Source organism: Erithacus rubecula, assembly GCF_903797595.1.
Source record: "Erithacus rubecula genome assembly, chromosome: 13".
In the NCBI taxonomy this organism is placed as follows: domain Eukaryota; kingdom Metazoa; phylum Chordata; class Aves; order Passeriformes; family Muscicapidae; genus Erithacus; species Erithacus rubecula.
In genome coordinates, this window is record NC_136665.1 from 13,545,962 (window position 1) to 13,561,249 (window position 15,288).

Here is a 15,288-nt window from a genome sequence, read left to right on the forward strand (position 1 = left end):
ATGTTCAGAAGCCTTTTGTGTATGTGCTACTCGCTGTGGCTGGGGAGGAAATAGTCACCCTATGTTTTACATTAGTGTTTACCAATTTATGGGGAAGAAAGGTTGGCATTCACACTATCTACTAGTCAATCATAGACTTTCTGGATCACATATGTTGTGACGGGTTGAAACCTATACTGTGAGGATCTAAGGGTGTTTGTAAAGATATAAACACATACATGGATCTAGAAATAACTTCTGCCAAAGGGCACAACCCTCACAAGTAAAACTCCCACTGCCTTTAGACAAAATGATGGGTGCATAAACTCTTATCCTATGAAACTCTCCGTGACCTAAGACAAAGAGGACCTGAATTTTGCATAATTGGTCTGAAGACTCAAGATTACTCTGAAGATATTCTCCCATGTTTAAGATACACCCACCTGCTTCTGCCTCATTGTTCCTATAAAAAGTTCCATTCTGCATGTCAACTCTGCTCCCCTCTCTGGGCAAAAAGTGATAAAATGTTTCTTCCTGTCAGGCACCACACAGAGTTTGTGATCCTTCTGCATTGTGTGCAAAGTACCATAGGGTTTAAATCCCAAAGCACCCAGACAGGCACAGGAGCACAGCGAGTGGATGCTACAGCTATTCTGAAACTCCTCTGTTGCCACTGCTCTCTATCAATGGGCCTTATTACACTGTTTTAGCTTTAAATGTTATCAAATTAGTGAGCCAGGCCAAGTAAATAAGTCATGTTACTCTGTAGTAAACAGCACTGCCAAAAAGCTAGTTAGGTTTTGATTACCAGCAGAACTCCACGATCAATCTGTTCATTCAACAATCCCAAGAATACAGATTTTTAAAATTAAGATGACTCTATTTCAGGGAGGGAGGAAAACCCATTCTGACTAATTTGCAGAATTAAGAGGATTAACGTAGAGACCACACAGAAATATAACAATAATCTGCCACAAACACCAGTATCTCCCAAAGAGCAGAGCTCTGTTCTGCAGGCACAAGCAAGTCAGGCAATGCAGGGGAAGGGAGATGGTTTCTGAGCTAAGAAGTCATGGCAAATGCCAAGAAAAGACATATTAACCTAGCTTCTCTGGGGACATGACCTAAAACCCTGGAGCCTCTGCTCCTGGGAGGAAACAAATGGGGAACAAGTGAAAACACAGAACAGGACTGCAGAAAAGTGCAGAGATTAGTGACATCCCAGGAGTTCAAACCCCACAGAACATGCCATACAACCTTGCACTGTGCACCTCTGCTCCTGCACTGCTCAGGACTGTGCAGAAAATGGATGCAGCCCCACACTGTGAGTATTTTTACTGGGACCCCACAGGGTGCACAAGACCTGCCTGCAGGCAGGTTTAAACTGTTTGCTGTCACTGCTGCCCCTATTGTCATTCAACAGCCTAAACTGGACTGAGATATGCCCTTGGGGCAAGCCAGCACCACTGCACTAAACCAGCTGAGGATCTGGCTGTGAAAGTGTTAATAATCTCATTGCCTGGAGAAACTGCAGCTAAGAGGATTGCTCCCCTGCCATGCTGAGGGAAGAGGGAACAAAATCAGGTCCAACTCTAACTCAGCATCATAAATGCCATTTTTGATTATTCCTCTTCTCTTCCTTATTAAAGAGGTTAAGTTAGTACATAAAATGTCCCTGGAAAACAAGACCAAAGGAGCTTAAAGACCCCACAACCATGCTGCTTTGCTGGGTTAGGTGAGAGGGGCAAAAGGCTGCAGGGCTCTGTCTGAGCTCAATAATGGAGTTAAGCACTTGCTCCTGTCTTTACCCAACCATGGGTAAACACAACACCAACATAATTGGGGTCTGGTGACCCCCATGCAAACCCTGTGCTGGTACTGACCCACCAGGAGCACCTGAGCCACGATGGGAGCTGACCACAGGAGCCAGCTCCTTCAGCTGCAACCTGACAAAGACAATACATGGCTGCTCAAAACATAATCCCAAGTTTTGGGTGACAAGGGCTTGGCAAAGCAACCTCCCTGCAGCTCCCCCTGCTCATGGGCACACACTCATGTACATGAGACACATGCAAACATGCCAGTAACATTAGATCCCAACTCTGTCCCACTGGGATGGCAACAGGAATGGGAACATGAATGGGAACAGGAATTGGAACAGCTCCGACATGCTGCAATTCCCTCCTGCAGTCAGTGTAGGTCAAAACAGGCAGAGAAATGTAAAAACCCCATCCTTGATTATTTAATTCCACATGGATCAGGGAGACTTGTGGAAGGCAGGGAGGGAAAGAAGGGTTTTGCATTTTTTGCTTTCCACCAAGGTAGCTGCTCTTCCATTTTTTTGTTCATGTCAACTGTTAATTTGTTTAAAATACAGCTTGGTAAAACCAAGTATGAGTGGATCAAACTGAAATCAATATTTGTGTTAATTACAGCCTTTTGAAAATTGGAAATAATGGCCCAAATCGGTACAAACACACCAACTGTGAATCATAGGGAAAGGATGAGGGAAAAGGCAGTGTGGGCATTGAAAAGAACAGTCCAGATGAGCTCTGGAAATTTAACTGCTCGTGGAATAAATTTCAACACAAACGAGCAATGCACTGGCAGGCCTGCTGCAGATGGAAGCGACAGTCTTTTGTTTTATGTTTTGTTTTTTCTCCCCATGCCTGCTTGATGGGTGATTTGCGTCTGGTGCTCACGCTGCAAACTCTCCCCGGAGCGAGCACTGCTGTGCTCTGTGCATGAATGAGGCATTCCCAGTGGATATGGGTCATGCTAGTAGATGTACACAGTAAGATTATTTGACTCTTAATTCATGCCACTTGATATAATGTGATAAAACATTTGACATGAGAGATAAGTTCCATTTTAATCTGGTGAGTTACAGGGGAAAGAAAGAGTGGGAATTGTAAAGGAAGAAGAGGCTTCTGAGGGACAGGTAATGTGCAGAAAGAGAAGTATTGAGTGAAGGAAGAGGTTGGTTGGGGAAAAAGCAGCTTTCCCTGCACACTGAGGAAGCAAAAGAGTGAGTAAAGAAAGCACAGAAGGCTGTTAGAGTTCCAGAGCCAGGAGATTGAGACATGGCACTGCTGAAAGATGGAAGGAAGGAAGGAAAGTAGGGAAATAAGCTGCTTCAAACAGAAACTGAGATACAGACAAATACCCTAGAGAGACTGAAACACTAATGCTGCAGGCTGGTCATCAACAGAAAACCTTCACTATAGGACAGCTACAGGGACAGAAAGGCTGTAACAAAACAAAAGCAATGGAAACAGAGATACTTTAAACATGCTTCCAAACCTAAAAAACTCAGGCATCACAGGACACTGTTCTCTCAGTCCAATAAACTGTTCTGAAAATTAGCTGTGAACATCTGGGTCAGCTCCTACTGGCCATCTTCAAGGAGACCATGTCTCAAATTTTCTTTGGTGGCAGACACCACAACATGTACCTCTTATACAACAAAGCCCATTCATAATCAGCTATGTTTTGATTAGCTTTTAAAATTAAAGTTTAGTATGTTAAATTTGCTGTCAGATTTGGAGTGCTTGTCAGTGAAACAATGCAAAATGTGCAAAAGAGCTGGCCCTTAGCAAACACATCTGCCAAAAGCCTGGCTCAAATTTGAACAGTGAGAACAATGACTGAGATGTTCTGATACAGAGAAATTTACACAAGCTTAAGGACGTTAAAGAGCTCTCTTAGAAGATACTGTTTCTTTAAAATCCACACACAGACTAAGACACAGTAGACTAGAGTAGAGATTTAAAGCAGGCAGAGAGCAGATACGAGCCTTAGTCAGAAAGAAAGGAAAGATTTATTTATTTTTTAAAGCTATAAGCAATAAATTTCTCAAAATGTGACTTATCCTCCTGTCTTATTTTGTCACATTTTGGGTCTCTCCTGCTTGGTGTCCAAGGAGGAGAGGGCATTTACTTACATCAAATAACCTTTCTATATACATCTCCTCATTGACCTTATCACGCAGGACATCCTGAGAGTGGCGGACAAATGTCACATAGGCATCAGCAACATCCATTCCTGGCTTCTGCATGGAGGAGAGAAGAGAGAGAGAGAAAAACATGAATAGTGACCCAGGGGGCAGCTTCTCTGTGCAGCCTCATCACTGCTTTTCCTTCTCTTCCATCTCCTGCTGTCCTCCTGCAGTTTGCCCTTTCCTTACCTGATGGACACTTACCTGATGTCACATTTCTACACAGCTCTCTGCAGAATTTAACTGATTTTTAAAGAGTGACCTTCAAGCATGCAAGATTTTGTGGATAACAGCATTGCTTTAAAGCAAATGGGAACTGAAGCAGCTGGATGGGAAAATACTTTAAAAAAAATCTTGTTTGAGTTCACATTGCTTGATATATTGGATTCAAACTTACCTCAAAGGAAACCCATTAAAATATGGTAACATGAGTCATTACCAGAGCTGCCACAAAACCTTAAATTTGTGTGGCACATTGTAAGTTTGTTAATAACTAGTGTCATTAGTTTCCATTACTGTGATTTACCTCAGATCACAGAGTATCATTTCTCTGCAAGATACGATTGTCAGCCGCTGTAAATTGAAGTTAGTTAACACATCCGTGTAATTTCCAGGGTGAAAATGAGGACAGTTTGGAAAGCAGTAGGAAGGGAGTTTTTTAATACAAAGCAAACAATTATCAAGCAAAGGGCCAGTGCTTGGCCCTTGGGAAGGCAGTGACATTTCTTAACACCTACTGCAACAATGACAAGGTATTAATTTGAAAAACAATGAGGACAACACAAATGTGGCAGTAGTCAAGTGTTACACTTTCAAGCAATTTTCAGTCTGCTGATGGTGCCCATTCCAAGGCGGGATTAGATGGATTGGTTTGTACCAAGAAAATTGCAACAGAATTACAGAATTAGATTTAACTAACATTTGCGGAATTAAATTGAAGTGGTGGGTTTCTGTTCAAACAGGATTTGAACAGGATTTCCTCTCTGTTCTGTAGTCAAACAGGTTTTTGTTTCTGCTTTCCCTGGGAAGGCTCATGGACCATGGGGTGGCCTCTGCTCAGGTCTGGGAGCTGTGTGGGGCTGGGGGTTGAGTTCATTAAAAATGTTGAGGCTGTCAAGGAAGCCACTGTAATATGGTTTAATTTCCAGGGGCAGGTGGAGAAACAACTGAATACTATCTCAGGTGAATGATTTTTGCTCTGATTTACACAAAGAACTGGAGCATCTGTCTGGCTTTGAGGAGAGGAGCAGATCCTGCTGCAGACCTCCCAAAGGTGTCCAAGGTACAAAGCTTTTGAAAAAGCTTGAAAGGGTTACATAGCATTTTACTAAGACCACTTTCCTGGAGATGCTTTACTTTCCAGGAACATAAAGGCCTCAGAGAAGGCCATGTTTCGCCCTAGAAGTTACTTTAACCGTTCTGTGTTCAAATTTCTGATTATTAAATATTTAAGATGCACTGAAACAATTAGGAAATTCATCTGAAGGATGTCCACATTTTCAGGGCAAGAAATAAATTATGACTTTTTCTTCCCAAGGCTCTCAAAATCTTGCTTTTATTACTCCAAGAGAACAGAATGCCAAGATCTGGGGTATTTTAAACCAAGCAACACCTCTTACTGTACAAGAGTTTGTCTTTTCCGTGCTAGGCTCAAGATATGATAATTTTGTAGGCAACATTTAGATTGGGCTAAAGGGCCGAAAACACCAAATGCAGATGATGTGGTCCAAGATGCCTGATAAATTTATCACATTGTCATATGAGAACATGCAGAACAATATAACTGTATTAAATATACACACATTATACATGCACATCATCAAACACAACTGAGTTACTCTTGATTTCCACTGCCCACTCTAACTGGGTGCAGGAACTGGTGTGGTATATTAAGATCTATTTTTCTGCAATTTGCAGTTGCTCAGGATCTTTCTGCCTGTAAATGTTACAGTAACCCCTTATTCCAGCCAACATTCATATATTACACTTCAACTTAATTTAAATGTAAATTTCTGGCAAGTTAAGTGCTCTGTCTAAGAACATTAAGGGCTCTTTTCCTTATGAATCAAGGTCTAATTAGAGGAGACGATGTACAGTTTTCCTACACCAATTACAGAAAAATGGAAAAAATTATTTTCATTAACAATTTCCCAAACACATGTTGGTAGCTCATCACCATTTCCCCAAAGTAATAAAAAAGTCATTTTCCAAAAGAGTAAAATAAACCAACAATTAGAAGAACAAAAATAAAATAGATTAGCTAATGTGTTAGATGTGTGTTGGCTCAGTTCTAACATGTCTGGACTTTTTGTTTGGAAATTATACTGTATTTGTACAAGTCCAAATGAAGAATTAACAGAATGCACTGCTCCCATTTTTTTTTTCAAATGTGATTCAAGCCAATTGCATAAATATGGTACCTTTTTGACACCATCTGCAAATTGTTGCCTAAACAGCCTCATAGGTCTCCATAAGAGGGTAACTGCTCATTATTACCATAATGGAGATATCCTTTCCAGTTCAAATGTTAGAAGTATGAAGTCCTATGGTTCAATCTTGGCTGTTAATGCATAATGTGGGTTGCTACACATGCCATAAACCAAAGCACAATGCAAATTACTATGACAGAAGTTGTTTAAATTGGGCTTACGGGTACATCCACGTATTTGGAAGCAGCCTTCACCTGTAAAAGAACAAGAAGAGAGTTAACACCACCAGTACCTTTTCAGGTCTGTTTTTTTTTTTCTTTAAACTCTGTAAGACCATCTCCAGTCAACACTTGGGACAACATAATGCTGAGTAGGTTGAAAAGGGTGATGAAACTCACTTTCCTGTCTAAAAGGGTGGTATTTTTGTTGTTGTTTTTTTTTGGAGAGGTAACTTTACTGCTGCTAAAGCTCTAATAGCAGCAGATGATAGTGTGGGAGTTGTGCTTCTACTTCAGCGAGCGGGGGAAGATGGGGTTCGTAAGAAGACATCGTTATTTTCTTCGGAGGCCTCGCTCTCCACCTGATGCCACGTGTCTCCCAAGGCACTGCATGTCTCTCCTGCTGGGAGCTGTATCCCAGGAGCAGTGGCAGCTCCCTTGGGAATGATGGCATGGTGAGGCTGGCAGGGCTAGGCACAAGAAAGCACCCAAAGGACCCTAATTTTGCTCCTGTCCCATTGTCCTGCCCACGGTGTGTTCCCCCAGTTGTGCAGGCTGCAGCCTGGGACTCTGTCAGGACCAGGCTGGATGAATAACCTGGATAGTGGAAGGTGTCCTTGCCTGTGGCAGGAGGGTTCAAATGAGATGATTTGTAAGGTCCCTTCCAGCCCAACCATTCAGTGATGCTCTGCTAGGCTGAGGGATTTCTGAGAAGTTTTGCACATGAATGTCTGTGGCTGGGCTGCTTGGAAAGTTGTGTCCATGTTTCACAACCTGGCCCTGTTGCTTTCACATGCAGCCTCTCCTGCACTCACTTGTTCCTCCATCACATCAGTGAATTCAAGCCAAAAATTATTATTTTCTCCCTCTTTGCTGGCCCTGATGCTGGCAAGAAATTGCAGACCATGTTGGGCCAGTGTGCTCATGCCATGCCAAGCAGAAGAGCCCTGAAGCTTTTCTGCTTCCCAAACTGGACAGCCACCTCATTTTTCCATGATTTTCCTCCCTTTTTAGACGATGCTATTGGAGGGAGGGTATCAGAGATGGACACTGCACTCTGTGGTGCCATCACAAGCTGGTGTGATCTGCAAGACCCCAAACTGACTCTGCCTGTGGTTCTCCATGCAGCAGGGTGCACATTGCCTGGCGCAGGAGGCGGGGTGGCCCCTGACGTCAGGGCCAACTCTTCCAACTGAGCAGTGGCCAGCTGGCCACAGAGACCTTTTTCCCACTGCAGCATAAGGCACAGTGTCTAGAAAGAGTATGGCTGGGATTTTCCACAACGCTTCTGCTTTTAATTAGGGTAAGCGTTGCCGGCCATCTTTGTTTGGGTGTAAAAGCTCACCTGCTTTTAAATATTTCTAAAGCTACCATTAAAACAGCCTAAATATAACACGCACACAGTTGCATCTTGGGATGAATAAATTATGTGTCCCGAATGAGAGAATGAATGTATGTGTGAGACAGAATGTGAGAGTGGGTGGAAGCACTCATATGGTGTGTGTGGGGGGTGCATAATTAAGCACAATGAGGCGATACAAAAGACCAGACTGGTGGTAATTGCCGAGGTGAACGCGGCGAGTATTGGCAGCGCCCAGGCTGCCGAGCCGGGGGGCAGGAACAGAGGGAAGGGCATGAGGAGGGCACCGAGTGCCTGCTGCTGCAATGTGACCCCGGGTCTGGCTGCCAGAGAGGCTGCAGGGGGACAGGGCACGGCCCAGCACTTGAGTTTAGGAAGGAGGCAGCAGAATCAGCACCAGAGCAAACTTGTCTTGCCTCCAGGTATTCCAGTTTCCAGCCAGCTGTCTGGACACCTTGCCCTGTCTCTGCATTTATCCTCACAACTTTGTTGGGAGGTGGTAAAGTGCTATCCCTTGCTCCTGCAGAATGGGAGTGAAGCCTCAGTCTCCATGTGTGAAGGCAGCTGGAGCCCATCCAGTGGATGCAGCTCCAGGAGAGCAGGCAGCCATGGCACACCCACGCAGGCAGGGTGCCTGTGCGAGCACCAAACCAGCAGTTTTTCTGAGCAGCAAATCCCAACAATCAGGAGGAAAGCCTGGAAAATGATGGGGTTCAACAGGCTGCAGAACTCAAGCTGGGGTCCTTGCTCAGGGCTACACCTGTACCTTCAATTATCACACAGAGCATGAATCCAGGCAGAGGCAAACCTGCCAGCTGAGTGTGGATTTAACACTCTTGGGTCCAGATTAGCGCCACTTTCAAACTGCCTTCTCCAAAGCCAAGAGGCGACAAGAATAACTCAGCTTCCTGTGATCTCCTCCCTCCACCCACAAAAAAACTGAGCTGCTTCTCCTGCCCACTCTCCTTTAATCAGAATAATTACTTGTTTTTCTTTAAAGTCAGATTTGGCTACATTTAGTGAAATTTCCAAACTGCCGGATGTTGTGTGATTTTTGCTAGGCTGCCGTTTTTCACAAAGTATGTGACTTTGCCATGAAACATCTCAGTTTACCATACAAATTTTGCACAGAACAAAAATAAGATCTTTTACTTCTATCTCCCTTGGGTAACATGAAATCTTTGGTTATAATTACCACAGGTGTAATGCTCTGCCTACAGAGGCCATCCAGATTACAGGGAATTTTAGCAGCTGGCCCTCCTGTGAGTCAGTGGATCTGCACATGCAGACACCCAGCCAGGGCCTGGGCTGCTGCCGCCAAAATGCACTCAAATGTAGCAACAAACAGGAAAAAAAAAAAAGTCTGGCCAAATTTAGAAGGGTGTTTTCCTCCCAAAGTGCTCTGCAAGGAGAAGTGGCTAGTGAGAATTTATTAGGACAACAGATGCATTAATTTTATCTTGAATTTCGAGGCAAGAATTGGAAATGAGGATATCCTACTAGGTGATAAAACTGTCTGTCACAAGACCCCCGAGTACATGTCACTTGCAGAGCGCCTGGAAAACACGCGATGAAAGAAGTTGGTGGAAGGGGGTGGGAGACTAATGCTTTCTGGAGCTCAGTGGCTTGGACCATCACACTTTGTTGTATTTGTTCAGACAGGGAAAACGTGGGAGGTGGTGCAAGCATGCTGTAACAAGAGAGAGATTTTGTATTTATCACTGCAAAGACTAAACACAGCAAGTCACATTACTACTGCAGGGAGAGGAGACTTGCTAAGCCCAGTGCCAGAGGGGTCAGGGCTGCTCCTCAGCCTCTTCTCCCGGTGACTCTCAGCAAATATGGGGGCCAAAGTGAGAGACGTCCCTTTGTCAGGAAGGAGCAATCCTGCTCCTCTGTCGTGTGCCCAGCCCACTTGCTGTGGGCGAGGGACCAACACTTTCCTGGAGACATGCACACACCACGCACAGCAGCTATTTGGATACACATCCCTTCCTGACTGAAAACTCATGAAATCCAGGCTTTGGAACCATGTTTGAAGGCTGTGGGGCTGTTGGACACACTGTTTTGCTGCTGCTGGGGCAGTTAACTGTCAGTAAGTGTCCCAGGAGCAGCAGAGAGGATGCCTGAACCCCATGCACCCATGTGCTGGTCCCACCAGGTGCCCAGAGCCCAGGTGCAGCCAGGGCTTTGCTCAGCAATCAAAGGGAGCAGCACTCGGCAGGGTAAACAGTGGGATGTGGTGGGAGCAGTGCAGCATCAACCGAGGAACAGCTTGGATTCACGGGGAGGGAAGGGCTGCACATTACACTGTCTACACGGGCTGATGCTGGTACTTCCCATGCCTGGAAAGCTGCCGCCTCCACATCCTCTGCTGCTGGCACACAAGCATTTCCTAACCCTCCACAGCCCTGGAACGAGGGAAGGTATCCAGGTAACCCAAGCCATACCCTGCATCCCCTCGAGCATGGGTGAGCACAGTCCTGGGGCTGTAAGCACACAGGGTTTATCCAGGGAAAAGAGCTGCACTGTGGGGCAGCAAATGGACACCCCCCCCTTCCTCTCTTCTATGAAGAACAAAGTGCCTCCAGCACACCTGAAAAGGCAGAATGCTTAGTTTGAACCCATGGTGGTTCAGATAAGCTGCCAGACTGTGTACACAAAGCTGCCAAGAGCAGTTTCTTGCCTCTGCTGTTAAGCCTTCCTAAATCCATCTCCATTTCCAGATGGATCCTACAAACTGCCTCAAACTCAGCAAAAGGGCCCAAGAGTAGCAAATAGCAGACATTTGCAAGTAACTAAGACAACTCCAAAATGAGATTTTGGAAAGCCTTCCCAGTTTGCAGAGCAGTGCCTTCTGCCTCTTGCCCAGTCTCTGAACAAGTGAGTGCAGGAGAGGCTGCACACGAAGGCAACAGGGCTGGGGTGTGAAATGTGAACACAACTTTCCAAGCAGCCCAGCCACAGGCATTCATGTGCACAACTGTCTGGGAGCCCACAGAAGCAAAGTCCACACAGACACTCTTGTAAACTTTCTGGCACATGAATTTTCAGAAGACCTTTGGAAATCAGCTGCCATGTGTTCATCCTAAGAAGCTGTCACAACACTTTTCTAGAATACAGCTCTGATTGTTAAACCGTTGCTGGATACTGAGGCCAGTTTTGCACACACTTTGGTCTGGTCCTATACCTTGCTAGGAAATATGTGGTGAGCTGTGGATTGGTTCCTCAGTGTTAGGGAGAAATATGGCATTAGAGGCACCTTGTGCCTTGTGACCTCATGGCACTTCCCCTACCTTATTCTCTTTTAGAAACACATAGTTACTCCATAGACCTCCCCTGTTTTGCTGTTCACTATTTAAGATAGTCACTGTTACAGCCAGAAGACTGAGAGGAACATACCTGCCGTGTGAAGTGAAAATGAAGCTAAATGGATGTACAGTGCAACGGTTTTTTACATCTTCATATGTAACTTCTACAGAATAAATTTCACCAAGATGAACGATGGATGGAGATGGCTTTTCTCTGTGCATCCTGGATGTTTATGTGTATTTTTTTGTGTATTCATGTGGGGGCTACAGTGATCAAACATCACAGAATGGAAAAAAATATTAGGTAGCTGATCTAGTCCTGGGAGAGCAAGAGGTTACAATTCAGAAGAAAAAAAAATTGTCTGTACTTACAGTAAATGACAGGAATGAAGAAAACAATGTTCCTTCGTCATATCTAGACAGTTTGGCCAAGACTCCTTCCAAAATGGTGACAAACTACAAAGACAAAAAATACTGCAATTATTTTTAATAGTTGGACAAGGCTGTAAAAATCTGCATCACCTTCAAAGGACCCACTGGACCTCTCAGCATTGCCAAAGGAATGGACCACCTATCCCTGAGGACAGTGGGCAGGGCGTGGGGAGAAAGGAGTGCTTCCTTTTGGGTGCTGGTGGGCACCTTGGTGCACCCCTTGCTGACTGGGAATCACCCCATCACCCCTCAGTGTCCTGGGTGGTGCAGGGCACAGGAGTGGGTGCAGTGTGTGGGGAATCCAGCAGAGGCTCTCGGGGTGGGGAAGGCTAAGGTTCCTGCAGTGGCAAGCACGCAGCTAGCTGGGTATTCTTGCAGAAGAATTGAACTGGCATATGTTGGTGGATTATGTTTAAAGGTCTCCACTGTATAATAGGGATGACTTGTTCTCGGAAAGTTTGAAACTAGAGGAAAACACACCCCACCATCTTTCTCCTTACATACCAATTCCCCTCTGTGTTAGCACAGCACACCAGACCTACACAACCACCCAAGGGGAATGCTGGCAGCTGAGCTATAGAAGCTGACTCTGATGAAAAACAATTCCCAAACAATTAAACCTGACATTTTGGAATGTATTTCCCACTACTGTCATCTCTAAATTAATTTCGTAGAAGAGCATATGGTGATCTTGCACAAGATGAGCTATTTTGTCCACACAACCTCATGCGTGGGAGTGGTGACCACCTCTGCATGCCACCCCAATGGCTCTGCAGCAGCATTTAGCAGTGCCACCCCCTGACAGCAGCCACCCCAGTGCTGTGGGGTGATGCTGACCATGGGGTGTTACCCCATTAACATCATGGTGTAACCCCATTCTGGCCCAGCATGGCTATCCTGCTAGCAGAGCATTACGTCTCATGCAGTTCCTTATCAACAAAGAGTCACCATGAAAGGACTGGGAGATACATGATCTTGCCTCTGAGAAACAAGAAACCAATTCAACATCCTAATGTGTCACATTTTAATGGAAACACACATATTAGAAATGCAACGTTAACAGTGAATCACTTCACCTGAAGCTGAGGGTTACCTTTGCCACTAGGAGTGTTATCATTTCTTTGACGGTTTCCTCAATTAGTTCATCTATTTTTGAATGGTACTGGTGCTAAAGAAAAATAAAAGGAGAGGGGGAGGAAAATATTAGCATTGATCACAGCCAACAGCTCTACACTTGTCAGTCTCTTCCCCTGGTAAGCCATAATACAAAGTATTAAACCAAAGAATTAAGCAGCTTATTACCCTGCACCCCATTGCAGTGGCCAGTGGCTACTTACATTTGTAGGAGAGACCTTGAATTCAGGAGAATCCTGCATCAGTTTTTGAGCATGGGCAAACCCTGCCCTGTCCTGTGTGCCTGCAGCTCTGGGAGCCACACAAGGGTGTCAGAGGGGAGGCTCTATCATCCCTGTGAGAACCAGCACCCAGTGCCCCATAAGATTCTCAAGTCCCTTTGCTCCACTTCGGTGGGCATTATCCTGTGCTGGCAAAGTGGATACACCTGCTTCTGGAGAGGAACAGGCAGCCCCTTCCAAGGGCACCACAAACCACCCCAGGCATGGGAAAGGGGAGGATGTGCTGCTCCAGGAGAGCTTGCAGTGGGCTCAACCACTGGGAATGGTGCTGCACCCTTCCCACCCACTGCAGCAAAGCTACACTTGTGTTACCCTGGGTCCAGCAGGCACGTGGCTCGAGTTAAACACTCGTTCAAACACTTTGCTGTTTTGTACTGTCAGATAGATTTAAAAACCACCCAACAAACCACAATGAGCCTTTTTGTCCCGTGCAAAAGCCAGCAGGCAGTGCAGCCCTGAGCCCCAGGCAATGGCAGATCCCGTGGCAGTAGCTCAGCACTGGCTGACCAAGGCCTGTGCCTGTAGCACCAGCGTTTTTGAGTCCTCAACCCAATTTCTGCACATGCCAAACCTTCCTTAGCTTGGGAGCTCTCTTGCAATCATCTGCAATATGGCTAGAATAGGTACTAAAATACAGTCTTCTACTAATTTAGAAAAGACCTGTTTCCAATACAAGATTTAATTAGTGAAAACATACAGTATATTCTTATTTTCAATGGACTGAGAAAATACTGATTATGACTGCTTTCCAACACAAAACATTTGATTTTTCAGTCAAACATTTCAAGCACTGGTGCTAGTCACTATATTCATTACCACTTGGCATTAATATTGTTTTAAAATGTTAACATCAAATCACATTGAAAGAGACAAATCTGCTTTAAATACTAATCAGACTTTGGGAAGGAAGACTGTGAGGGCTTTACAAATGCTATCTGCTGGTCTCAGTGTCTGATCGGCACTCTGATCTGCTCTACAGTTTGGGGATTTTTTTTCTACGGCAGTAACATTAATATAGGAATTTGGGAAAAAGAAAATAAAAGTAGGACACACTTACCCACTCTTTTGCAAACTTTTCAGATGATTGGGGACAGAAATAAAGAGGAAAGTGCAAAAGACAGGAAAAAGAACATATGAAGATAAACAATAAATAAACCAAAATCTTTTAAAAAAAGAGACGTATGAGAACAGCAGCATCATGCACAGAAACAATAAGCAATGGAAAATGAAATGGGGTCAAAACCTCCTTTGGCTGAAATACCAGAGATCGCTACCTGTAGGATTTGGTGGCAGTAAAACAGTGGGAAGGGACCGGATTGTAGCTGACACCTGGCACTCTCTTACGGTTTTATTTGGCTCCAAAGAGGAAGGGAACCGGCTGTCGACAGGCAGGGTTCAGCCTGGGGGCAGGCACAGGGGGCAGGGGACGTGGCACAGCACGTCCCAGCCCCAGCCTGGCTGGGGCACCCAGAGCCTCACCTGGACAGGAGCACAAACCGGCATGGCCACGCCACAGGCTGCGATCTGCTGGGCCACGCGCGGGAAACATACACGAACAAGCGGGTGATACTTGCATTGGCAGCTCCCATTCCCATGTCCTGCTTTGCAGGTCAAGACATACACAAGTCCCTTATGGGATCATAGTTATGATTAATCTTTAATGCAGAGCTAGGCCTTATCAGCTCCCAGGTTTGATCTGGCGTTTCCCAGCACAGCTGGAATGCAGCTGTGGGGTGACAGGGACCTGTAACAGCTTGGTACAGGGAGAAGCTGCTGATGTGCTTGGCAGACACAGCCAGGACCTTCTAAGGGAAATGGAGAAGGGGTTGTGCATATATTGGGGTGTCTCTCTCATTATGTTCTCCTTCTGCAACTGCATTTTCTGTGTGTGTAAAACTTTACAAACAAGTATTCAGCTAACTGCTTTCATCAAGTAAGTCATGAGTTTGAATTCAAACATGACTAGCTATGTGCAAAGCAATTCACTGTGAAATGCACTGACTGATGCATGTTCAATTACAAGCTTGTTTCAAAAGCAAATAAGAGCCCCAATGGAACCAAACCACAGCTCTGAGAGCAGGAGAGGAGGCTGTGCATGCACCAAGGTGGTGTAGCAGCACCCCGAGCGCTCATTCCCATGGCAGCCG

At 45.2% G+C, this 15,288-nt stretch overlaps 1 protein-coding gene across 7 annotated transcripts in view; it reads right to left on the reverse strand.

Annotated features, from left to right (window-relative positions):
- CADPS (calcium dependent secretion activator) overlaps positions 1–15,288 on the reverse strand; it is a 202,290-nt gene that overhangs the window by 17,730 nt on the left and 169,272 nt on the right. For 4 of the 7 annotated variants that reach the window (XM_079316651.1, XM_079316648.1, XM_079316649.1 and 1 more), the window contains 4 exons: positions 12,820–12,894; positions 11,667–11,750; positions 6,627–6,659; positions 3,923–4,030 (listed from right to left, as the gene is read on the reverse strand). In XM_079316651.1, the coding sequence (XP_079172777.1) occupies positions 3,923–4,030; positions 6,627–6,659; positions 11,667–11,750; positions 12,820–12,894 (300 nt within the window). Of the gene's footprint in view, positions 1–3,922; positions 4,031–6,626; positions 6,660–11,666; positions 11,751–12,819; positions 12,895–14,198; positions 14,214–15,288 lie in introns of all 7 variants that reach the window. The other 3 variants (XM_079316650.1, XM_079316646.1, XM_079316645.1) reach the window with 1 other exon arrangement.